General features: G+C 44.3%; 1 protein-coding gene across 1 annotated transcript in view; it reads right to left on the reverse strand.

The window, feature by feature from the left end:
• The window catches only part of RHBDL2 (rhomboid like 2), an 83,147-nt gene that overhangs the window by 14,103 nt on the left and 56,655 nt on the right, over nucleotides 1-12,389 (reverse strand). The window contains exon 7 of the mRNA XM_069757120.1: nucleotides 10,542-10,603. Within this exon, the coding sequence (XP_069613221.1) occupies nucleotides 10,542-10,603 (62 nt within the window). The remainder of the gene's footprint in view (nucleotides 1-10,541; nucleotides 10,604-12,389) is intronic.

The following is a 12,389-nucleotide window of genomic DNA, read 5'->3' on the forward strand; positions in this document are numbered from 1 at the left end:
TTCCTGATTGTGTACTTGGATGACATTTTGATCTTCTCGGATGATTGGGAGTCTCATGTGAAGCAGGTCAGAACGGTTTTTCAGGTCCTGCGTGCTAATTCTTTGTTTGTGAAGGGATCAAAGTGTCTCTTTGGTGTGCAGAAGGTTTCATTTTTGGGGTTCATCTTTTCCCCTTCTACTATCGAGATGGATCCTGTTAAGGTCCAAGCCATCCATGATTGGACTCAGCCGACATCTCTGAAAAGTCTGCAAAAGTTCCTGGGCTTTGCTAATTTTTATCGTCGCTTCATCTGCAATTTTTCTAGTATTGCCAAACCATTGACCGATTTGACCAAGAAGGGTGCTGATTTGGTCAATTGGTCTTCTGCTGCTGTGGAAGCTTTTCAAGAGTTGAAGCGTCGTTTTTCTTCTGCCCCTGTGTTGTGTCAACCAGATGTTTCTCTTCCGTTCCAGGTCGAGGTTGATGCTTCTGAGATTGGAGCAGGGGCTGTTTTGTCGCAGAGATGTTCTGATTGCTCAGTGATGAAACCATGCGTTTTTTTTTCCAGGAAGTTTTCGCCTGCTGAGCGAAATTATGATGTGGGCAACCGAGAGTTGCTGGCCATGAAGTGGGCATTCGAGGAGTGGCGTCATTGGCTTGAAGGAGCTAAGCATCGCGTGGTGGTATTGACTGATCATAAGAACTTGACTTATCTCGAGTCTGCTAAGCGTTTGAATCCTAGACAGGCTCGTTGGTCACTGTTTTTTGCCCGTTTTGACTTTGTGATTTCGTACCTTCCGGGCTCTAAAAATGTGAAGGCGGATGCTCTGTCTAGGAGTTTTGTGCCCGACTCTCCGGGTTTATCTGAGCCGGCGGGTATCCTCAAGGAAGGAGTAATTGTGTCTGCCATCTCCCCTGATTTGCGGCGGGTGCTGCAAAAATTTCAGGCTAATAAATCTGATCGTTGTCCAGCAGAGAAACTGTTTGTCCCTGATAGGTGGACGAATAAAGTTATCTCTGAGGTTCATTGTTCGGTGTTGGCTGGTCATCCTGGAATCTTTGGTACCAGAGAGTTAGTGGCTAGATCCTTTTGGTGGCCATCTCTGTCGCGGGATGTGCGTACTTTTGTGCAGTCCTGTGGGATTTGTGCTCGGGCTAAGCCCTGCTGTTCTCGTGCCAGTGGGTTGCTTTTGCCCTTGCCGGTCCCGAAGAGGCCTTGGACACATATCTCTATGGATTTTATTTCAGATCTTCCCGTTTCTCAAAAGATGTCAGTCATTTGGGTGGTCTGTGATCGCTTTTCTAAGATGGTCCATCTGGTACCCTTGTCTAAATTGCCTTCCTCCTCTGATTTGGTGCCATTGTTCTTCCAGCATGTGGTTCGTTTGCATGGCATTCCAGAGAATATCGTTTCTGACAGAGGTTCCCAGTTTGTTTCGAGGTTTTGGCGAGCCTTTTGTGGTAGGATGGGCATTGACTTGTCTTTTTCCTCGGCTTTCCATCCTCAGACTAATGGCCAGACCGAACGAACCAATCAGACCTTGGAAACCTATCTGAGATGCTTTGTTTCTGCCGATCAGGATGACTGGGTGTCCTTTTTGCCTTTGGCTGAGTTCGCCCTTAATAATCGGGCCAGCTCGGCTACCTTGGTTTCGCCATTTTTCTGCAATTCTGGGTTCCATCCTCGTTTCTCTTCAGGACAGGTTGAGTCTTCGGACTGTCCTGGTGTGGATACTGTGGTGGACAGGTTGCAGCAGATTTGGACTCATGTAGTGGACAATTTGACCTTGTCCCAGGAGAAGGCTCAACGTTTCGCTAATCGCAGACGCCGTGTGGGTCCCCGACTTCGTGTTGGGGATCTGGTTTGGTTATCTTCTCGTCATATTCCTATGAAGGTTTCCTCTCCTAAGTTTAAACCTCGTTTCATTGGTCCGTATAGGATTTCTGAGGTTCTTAATCCTGTGTCTTTTTGTCTGACCCTCCCAGATTCTTTTTCCATACATAACGTATTCCATAGGTCATTGTTGCGGAGATACGTGGCACCTATGGTTCCATCTGTTGACCCTCCTGCCCCGGTTTTGGTGGAGGGGGAATTGGAGTATATTGTGGAGAAGATTTTGGATTCTCGTGTTTCAAGATGGAAACTCCAGTATCTGGTTAAATGGAAGTGTTATGCTCAGGAAGATAATTCCTGGGTTTTTGCCTCTGATGTCCATGCTCCCGATCTTGTTCGTGCCTTTCATGTGGCTCATCCTGGTCGGCCTGGGGGCTCTGGTGAGGGTTCGGTGACCCCTCCTCAAGGGGGGGGGTACTGTTGTGAATTCTGTGGCAGAGCTCCCTCCTGTGGTCACAAGTGGTACTTCGGCTGATTCTCTCTGGGAGCTTCCGTTTGTGGAGGAAAGTGGTACTGCGGCTTCTGAGTTTCCTCCCTCAGGTGATCTGGTGAGGTCGTTAGGTGCTTCTCTACTTAACTCCACCTAATGCTTTGATCCATGCTTCCTGTCAATGTTCCAGTGTTGGACTTGTTTTTCCCTGGATCATTCCTGTGGCCTGCTGCTCTGCATAGCTAAGTTCTACTTTGCTATTTGTTTGCTATTTTTTCTGTCCAGCTTGTCTAATTGTTTTGCTGGAAGCTCTGGGACGCAAAGAGTGTACCTCCGTGCCGTTAGTTCGGTACGGAGGGTCTTTTTGCCCCCTTTGCGTGGTTTTCTTTAGGGTTTTGTGTAGACCGCAAAGTTATCTTTCCTATCCTCGCTCTGTTAAGAAAGTCGGGCCTCACTTTGCTGAATCTATTTCATCCCTACGTTTGTCTTTTCATCTTAACTCACAGTCATTATATGTGGGGGGCTGCCTTTTCCTTTGGGGTATTTCTCTGAGGCAAGGTAGGCTTATTTTCTATCTTCAGGCTAGTTAGTTTCTCAGGCTGTGCCGAGTTGCATAGGCAGAGTTAGGCGCAATCCACGGCTGCCTCTAGTGTTGTTTGGAGAGGATTAGGGATTGCGGTCTGCAGAGTTCCCACGTCTCAGAGCTCGTTCTATTATTTTGGGTTATTGTCAGATCACTGTATGTGCTCTGACCGCTATGTCCATTGTGATACTGAATTGCCTATCACAACAGTTACCAATTAGTATTTCTTGATATGATGTTCCAATATTGATTGAGTTATATGAATATGTATCTATAAACTAATTCATTCTGATGGCATTAGCTCTCAGTTTACTTTATTATTACTGTTGTAGAGTTGTATTTATCATTTAGCACTTAATAATTTAGTCTGTATTTAATTTTTGGGAAATTAATTTTGTTTTACACCATTGGTCCCTTTGTGAATTTAGCTTTTGAGACTATCACGGATTTGGACACTTTCCTACCTTTACCATGTAGCAGTTATTAATTTTTGAGCCCCATGTCCCTCCTTTTTTTATTCTTGCATTTCTCTTGGAATTTGTAATTGTTTATTTTTTACTACATTATTAATAAAAAGTAAATTTTAAAATTATTTGTTTCTTTTTGGATACCTTTTTACCTAGTTTAGACTCACACCTGGGATTTTTTGCTAAATATTGTTCTGAAGTTAGAGAGGGTGCACCTATGATCATAGGAGTATCGAAATAAATTAGAACTTTGAAAATGGATAAAGGCTCCAGTGTGTTGACATTTAACAAAAAGCAGAAATATCCATCCACCCACCTACAGGCAAAAACTATAAACACCCACATTGGCTGATTGGTAGCCCTGGAAATGTTGCCGTTTCGACTTGTGGGAACTGAGTCTTTTCGCGACCTCTTGGCGGTGGTAGTGAAACAGCAAGAGTCGAAAGTAAGAAAAGGGTGAATTCTAGAAATGTTTTTGAGATGCAGATAAGAAGAGCGAGCCAGTGATCGGATGTTGCGGGTGAATGAAAGCTCGGAATCAAGTATGACCCCAAGGCAGCGGGCATGTTGCTTTGGAGTAATGGTGGAACCGCACACGGAGATGGCAATGTCAAGCAAAGGTAGGTTAATAGAGGGAGAAAACACGAGGAGTTCAGTTTTTGACAGGTTCAGTTTCAGATAGAGGGAGGCATGATGTTAGAGACAGCGGTAAGACAATCACTGGTGTTTACTAAAAAGGTCGGCGTGATAACAGGAGAAGTGTATAATTGGGTGTCGTCAGCATAGAGATGGTACTGGAAACCAAATCTACTGATTGTTTGTCCAATAGGGGCAGAATACAAAGAGAAGAGGAGGAGGCCTAGGACTGATCCTTGAGGAACCCCAACAGTAAGGGGAAGGTGAGATGAGGAGGAAACTGCAAAAGATACAGTGAAGGAGCGGTCAGAGAGATAGGAAGAGAACAAGGAGAGAACAGTGTCCTTGAGGCCGATGGAGCAGAGCATAGTGAGGAGGAGCTGATGATCCACAGTATTGAATGCTGCAGAGAGATCCAAGAGAATTAGCATGGAGTAGTGACCATCAGATTTAGCTGTTAGTAGGTCATTAGAGACTTTAGTGAGGGCAGTTTCAGTAGAGTGTAAAGAGCGGAAACCAGATTGAAGAGGGTCTAGAAGAGAGTTATCTGAGAGATAGTGGGTAAGACGGGAGTGGACCAGGCGCCCGAGGAGTTTAGAGATGAAGGGAAGATTAGAGACAGGTCTATAATTAGCGGCACAGTTTTGATTGAGGGATGTTTTTTTAAGTAATGGATGTATGATGGCATGCTTAAATGAGGATGGAAAAATACCGGAAGTGAGAGAAAGGTTGAATATTTTTGTTAGGTGAGAGGTGACAGCCGGGGAAAGGGACTGGAGGAGATGTGACGGAATGGGGTCACTGGTGCAAGTGGTTGGGCGAGAAGATGCAAGGAGCCTGATTATTTCTTCTTCTGTAACTGGTTCAAAGTCAGAGAGTGAACTAGATGCAGTGGGGGAGGGAGGACAGTGCATGGTATGAAGAGATTGGGAGATGATTTCCTGTCGAATGTGGTCAATTTTTTCTTTGAAGTAATTGGCCAGATCGTCAGATCTGTGGTTGGGGCCTGCACTCTTGGGTTGAGTAGGGACTGGAAAGTGTCAAAGAGACGTTTAGGGTTATTGGACAGCGAGGTGATGAGGGTGTTGAAATAGGTTTGTTTGGAGAGGTGAAGGGCAGAGTTGTATGTTTTTAGCATGAAATTATAATGGATGAAATCTTTGGGTAGATTAGATTTTCTCCACAGACGTTCGGTGCACCTGGAGCACCGCTGCAGGAAACGTGTTTGCAGCGTGTACCACAGTTGTCGCCATCTGTGCTGAGTTGTTTTATGTATAGGAGGAGCAGCTTCATCCAGGGCACTTTACAGGGTTTCATTGTAATGCTTTAGAGCAGAATCAGGACATGAGATGGAGGAGATTGGGGCCAATGAGGACTGCAAGTTCTTCATAAGTTTCTCGGTGTTAATGGCCTGTATGTTTCTATAAGTGGGGGTGACCTGAGCGGGATGGCAGTTCTTGATAGAGAATTAAAGAAGGTTGTGGTCAGAGAGCGGGAGAAGGGAGTTTGTGAAATCATCCACTGAGCAAAGCCGGGAGAAGACCAAGTCGAGGGCGTTTCCATCTTCATGCGTTGGAGAGTTAGTATGCTGCGAGAGGCCGAAAGAGGAAGTTAGAGATAAAAGGTGAGAAGCAGATGGGGAGAGGGGAGAAGCAATGGGGATGTTGAAATCACCCATGATGAAGGTGGGGGTGTCACAGGAGAGAAAGTGTGGAAGCCAGGTGGCAAAGTGATCCAGGAACTGATGAGAGGGGCCGGGAGGACGATACACCACCGCCACTCGCATGGAGAAGGGGATGTAGAGTCTGACAGCATGGACCTCAAAGGAAGGGAGGACAAAGGACAATGTCAGCCGTGCTGTGGCCAACGCAGTCACAGGGAAGGTCTACTTTAGTTGCCATAATTACTTTGGTCCGCTGCACCCTGATAGTGCATTTGTTTGGAGGCCTAGACATCTTTGCCTGTGTTTTGGTGTTTTTTTAATAATAGTGGAGGATTTTTCCTCTTTTGGTTGTTTTTGTTGTTAGAGTAGGACTGGCAAGTGTGAGGACCTTGACGTGGGTTGCCAGCTTACGTATTATAGCCATGATATCAACTAATACCTTACATATACATATGTTGTTATGTGTTTTTGTGCACTTTATTTTTCAAGGTGCAGCTGGGCCCAGATGGCTCTGTAAACTGTGGCCTCTGTTCACACGGTATGCATTATAGTTACTACTGGTCAGCCATAGGGCATCATTAATAGGCTGTGAGCCAGATGCTCTGCACTTTCTGTGTGAACATCGCCGCATATAAATTATTTTGTGTTTGCACTGGTGTGCCAAGCGGCCAATCCCTGATTGTAGGCTGGCTGCCTCATCGGTATTACTGCACCTGTGTAGTTGCCATCTTTACTTGGGTCCGCTGCACCCTGATAGTGCATTTGTTTGAAGATCTACTTTACCACAGACACGAGGACAAGTTCTTATGGACAGGGAAGCTACATTTCTCTTATGGCACACTGGCTGAACCTGGTGGATTTTGGTACAGAGTCAGAAGCTGGGACATCACACATCTTACCCACACCACGAATAGTGGTCCCAACTTCCATCAGGGTTTTAGTCTCCTTGTATTACAGTTCTGTCTCTTCTCCTACTCCTCACTGAAAGTAGCCTTACCATCACTCCCCTGCCTTGGCAAAGCGGCAGCACGCTCTACTGAAGCTCATCTGTTTAGGTAATAAAGCTCATAACGCAGCTGAGCTGTTGAAGGTGATAAAAGAACAGACCAATCAGCGGCTCTCCCCGCTGAACCTCCATGTGTGCGATAATGGGTGTAACTCGGTGATGGCTTTAAAGCTCAGGAAGTTAGTAAACACATTCCATGCATGGCCCACATGCTGAACTTGGTTGTACAGGATTTTTTTTTAAACATACCCTGACTTGCCGGACCTACTTGCCAAGGTACGGCGTGTCAGCACACATTTCCTAAAGTCATATCAGGCTTTCGCCGGACTAGCTTTGCTGCAGCAGCGCTTTAATTTGCTTTGTCACCGACTGATTTGTGACCTGCCCACAAGCTATAATTCGACCTTTAATAATAATAATAATAACAATAATAATAATAAGTAATAAATAATTATTATTTTATTTCTATAGCACCAACATACTCAGCAGCACTTTACATTTTACAGGGGACTTGTACAGACAATAAAAGATAGTACAGAACACCAATAATTGCATAAGCAACAGATACCAACAGGGCCCTGCTTGCAAGCTTACAATTTATGAGGAAATAGGGGAGACATGAAAGGTGGATGGTAACAATTGCTTTCATTGTTCTGACCAGCCATAATGTAAGAAATCGTGTGTTTGTGTAATGCTGCATGAACTGTTTACCAACCACTATGTGCAAAAGTACTGACACAGAGGGCTATTAAATGAATAAAGCATGTGAGAACAAGATACAAAGATCCTGGTCATGAAGAAAATTTTGAATGGGCAACACAGGGGTCATTAGATAAATGTGTTGAGGCAGTAGGCGGTTCATATGTTGGCAAGGCTTAGTGAGCAGCAGAGAGCAGTGTCTGAATTCCAGCTTCTCAATGCCCGTCAGAGTAACACTCAGCCCCCACACATAACAACTGCCGAGTGGGTATGGATCAATCACATTTGTGAGGTTCTTCAAAACTTTGAGCACTGCACCAAGATGGTGAGCGCTGATGATGCTATTGTCAGAGTAACCATCCCAATGCTCTGTCTATTGAAATGTTTGCTGCAGAATCTCAAAGAGGAAACTTTGAATGCTGAGCAGGTGGCTGTGGAGCAAGATTTTGCAGTGGCTGATACTACACAGTCCAGCCTCACGCATTACTCTCAAGTCATGTTGGGTGATCACAAGGAAAAGGAGGATGAGGAGAAACAGGAGTTTTTGGTCTGTGCTACAAACGGGACTGCCAATCCCAGCTTCATGCTTGTCTAGCATGAATGGCTTGAAGAGGAGGAGGAGGAGGAGGCTTTGCATCATGAGGAGGAGATACCAAAACAACAGATACCAACAGGGCCCTGCTCGCAAGCTTACAATCTATGAGGAAATAGGGGAGACATGAAAGGTGGATGGTAACAATTGCTTTCATTGTTCTGACCAGCCATAATGTAAGAAATCGTGTGTTTGTGTAATGCTGCATGAACTGTTTACCAACCACTATGTGCAAAAGTACTGACACAGAGGGCTATTAAATGAATAAAGCATGTGAGAACAAGATACAAAGATCCTGGTCATGAAGAAAATTTTGAATGGGCAACACAGGGGTCATTAGATAAATGTGTTGAGGCAGTAGGCGGTTCATATGTTGGCAAGGCTTAGTGAGCAGCAGAGAGCAGTGTCTGAATTCCAGCTTCTCAATGCCCGTCAGAGTAACACTCAGCCCCCACACATAACAACTGCCGAGTGGGTATGGATCAATGACATTTGTGAGGTTCTTCAAAACTTTGAGCACTGCACCAAGATGGTGAGCGCTGATGATGCTATTGTCAGAGTAACCATCCCAATGCTCTGTCTATTAAAATGTTTGCTGCAGAATCTCAAAGAGGAAACTTTGAATGCTGAGCAGGTGGCTGTGGAGCAAGATTTTGCAGTGGCTGATACTACACAGTCCAGCCTCACGCATTACTCTCAAGTCATGTTGGGTGATCACAAGGAAAAGGAGGATGAGGAGAAACAGGAGTTTTTGGTCTGTGCTACAAACGGGACTGCCAATCCCAGCTTCATGCTTGTCTAGCATGAATGGCTTGAAGAGGAGGAGGAGGAGGAGGCTTTGCATCATGAGGAGGAGATACCAAAACAACAGATACCAACAGGGCCCTGCTCGCAAGCTTACAATCTATGAGGAAATAGGGGAGACATGAAAGGTGGATGGTAACAATTGCTTTCATTGTTCTGACCAGCCATAATGTAAGAAATCGGGTGTTTGTGTAATGCTGCATGAACCAGTTACCAACTACTATGTGCAAAAGTACTGACACAGAGGGCTATTAAATGCATAAAGCGTGTGAGAACAAGATACAAGGATCCTGGTTATCAAGAAAATTTTGAATGGGCAACATAGGGGTCGTTAGATAAATGTGTTGAGGCGGAAAGCAGTTCATATGTTGGAAAGGCTTAGTGAGCAGCAGAGAGCAGTGTCTGAATTCCAGCTTCTCAATGACCGCCAGAGTAACACTCTGCCCCCTCACATAACAACTGCCGAGTGGGTGTGGATCGATGACATTTGTGAGGTTCTTCAAACTTTGAGTACTGCACCAAGATGGTGAGCGCTGATGACGCTATTGTCAGAGTAACCATCCCACTGCTCTGTCTATTAAATTGTTTGCTGCAGAATCTAAAAGAGGAAACTTTGAATTCTGAGTAGGTGGCTGTGGAGCAAGATTTTGCAGTGGCTGATACCACACAGTCCAGCCTCACACAATACTCTCAAGTCATGTTGGGTGATAACGAATAAAAGGAGGAGAAGGAGGAGGAGGAGGAGAAACAGGAGTTTTTGGTCTGTGCTACAAACAGAACTCCCAATCCCAGCTTCATGCCTGTCTAGCATGAATGGCTTGAAGAGGAGGAGGAGGCTATGCATTTTTTTTTACTTTTTAACTTTATCCCAGGGTGGTACATCACTATATAGTGTCAGATCGCTGATCTGACACTTTGCAGAGCACTGTGTCAGCTCTCAGCAGGACTGACAAGCCACCTCCCTGCAGGACCCGGAAGGACCCCGCAGCCATCTTGGATCCAGGGGGGCCTGCAGGGACGAGGCCCTCAGAAGAACGCGATCACATCGCATTGTTCTGAGGGTCTCAGGGAAGCACGCAGGGAGCCCCCTCCCTGCGCGATACTTCCCTATGCCACCGGAACGCTGCGATCTTGTTTGATCACAGTGTTCCGGGGGTTAAAGTGCCGGGAGCGGTCCGTGACCGCTCCTGGCACATAGTGCCGGGTCTCAGCTGTGATAATCAGCTGACACCAAGCCATGATTGCCCGCGCTTCCACTGGGAGCGCCGCTGATTGCGTGACATACTATCCCATCCATAGGAATTAAGTTCCAGGTCACATGGATGAGATAGTACGTCCGATGGCAGAAAGGGGTGAAAAGAGCTTTTTGGAATGAATAAATGCTCAGTATAAACCCCTGTCATTCTCCTCACACTAATTTCACTTTCCCTATGCTCTAACTGTACACTCCCTACTCCATTTCCGGCTGTAATGTGCGCAATATGGTTCCAGCAGCCTTTAAATATTCTCTATGACGCTGGAAGGCCAGCCATTCACAATAATGCCACACCAAAGATGGTGACAGCATTACTGTGATTGGCAATCCAGCCCAGCATGTTCATTGGTTGCAAATAAAGCACAAAATCTGCTGGGCGGGTCACTTTAATACACTGAAACGAATTACTCGCCGAGTAACGAATAGCCCGAATACTGTACTATTCGTGCGAGTAACGAATAGTGCCAAATGTATTCACTCATCACTAAAGGTAATAGATGAGCCCAAAATATTACTGAGTGAAAGTACCTACCTGTGGACCAGACACTTTAGAAATATATCTTCTGTAGAGGGCAAAGCCAACATCAGTCCCAACTGTACAACAGAGAAGAAGTCATTTTAGGATTTCATAAAAAGTAACAAAAAGTAACAAAAGGTTACTTATTTTCATTTTTAGTGGTTCTGGTCCCAGTTATGTTAAATAAAATTATCTTCTGACTCATTCTGCTATTTTTCCTTGTGCTTTATTGTATCATACAGACATATGCTTTCTGAATAAAAATCAAACGTCACACTGACCGACATACAGTATATCAATAGTCTTGTTCACATTAACAGTTTTCTACATAGATCTATGCAAAAAAAAAAAAATAGCAGCATGCACTATTCTCTTTTGTGTATTGGATGAGACTCGCCTATTTAAGTTTACGCGTGCGCAAAAAATAATCAAATCCCGTATGGATCATCTATATTGCATCCATTTTTTATGGATACATTGTATTATTAACCCCTTCACAACACAGCCAATTTGCGTTTTTGCTTTTTGTTTTTCCTTCCTTCTTCCGAGAGTCATAACTTTTTTATTTTTTGTCCACATACACATATGAGAGCTTGTTTTTTGCAGAACCAGTGCTACTTTTGAATGACACCATTTATTTTATCACATAGTGTACTGGAAACAGGAAAACAATTCCAAGTAGGGAGAAATAGTGAAAAAAAGCAAAATTCCGACATTGGCTTTTGGGAATTGCTTTTTTGGTGTAGATTTTGTGGTAAAATTACCTCGCAATATAATTCACTTTATCAGTATAATTACAGTGATACCAAACATGTCCATTTCTCTTATTATTCTGTGGGGGTGTTGCCATTTTCTGAGACCTGTAATGTTTTCATTTTTTGGTCGATGGAGCTGTGTGACAAATTAGTTTTTGAGGGGTGAGACAATTTTACTGATACCATTTTTGGTATGATGTTTTGACTAATTGTTACAGCATTTTTGTGGTATTGCAGAGACCAAAAAAAAAGGAATTTTGGCGTTCTTGAATTTTTTTGCTTATGGTGCTTACTACTGATGGGCGAGCACTAAAATGCTCGGGTGCTCATTGCTTGGGTTGAGCAAACTGTAATGCTCGGGTGCTCGACCCGAGCAACGAGCCCAATGTAAGTCTATGGGAAACCCGAGCATTTTTGCTGCTACCATCCCCGGGGGTCTTTTTAGGGTCTAAAAACATCGGGAATCAATGGGAACAGTATTCAAATGACATAGGAACTTCATGGGGAAGACCCCTGGAAGCATTTCTGAGTTTTACGCTGTTTTTTGGGCGCACAATAACACATACCAAAAACTAAGCCAAAATTGATTTTCCTGGGAAATATGTTAAGGAACATCCTTTCCAGGGTAATGATTTGTATGTAAGGCAAAATAAATAACCCAAAACAAAAATGTTCCTCCACCACTTGGGCTATGTTCACACGTAGCGTATATGATGCGTTTTTCAACTTTAGCATTGCTTTCAACCAAGACAAATGCATTCTCTGGGAAATGTCATTTTAACACTTTACAACCTTAGCTGGCCAAGTGGTGTGTGACACATCATCAGACATATCCTGTTTCATTTATGAAGGAGGGACTGTTAAAGGGGGTGGGCCATCAGGCGGACTTTAATATTCTTAAAGAGACAGCAGTTCGTTCACTCTATTCTTAGAGAGCCATCAGCCGGCTATGCTTTGTTGTTCCCATTATTAAACAGTGTGTCTCCTATACTGTTATTGCCTATGCATTGAATGCAAGGCCTGCCCCAAATTTGGATGCACCCCAATAACGTATTGATGGGTCCTGGATGGCCACATGAAACCAAAGTTTGCATTCTTATTTATTTGG

The sequence above is a fragment of the Ranitomeya imitator genome, chromosome 3, assembly GCF_032444005.1.
Source record: "Ranitomeya imitator isolate aRanImi1 chromosome 3, aRanImi1.pri, whole genome shotgun sequence".
Lineage (NCBI taxonomy): Eukaryota > Metazoa > Chordata > Amphibia > Anura > Dendrobatidae > Ranitomeya > Ranitomeya imitator.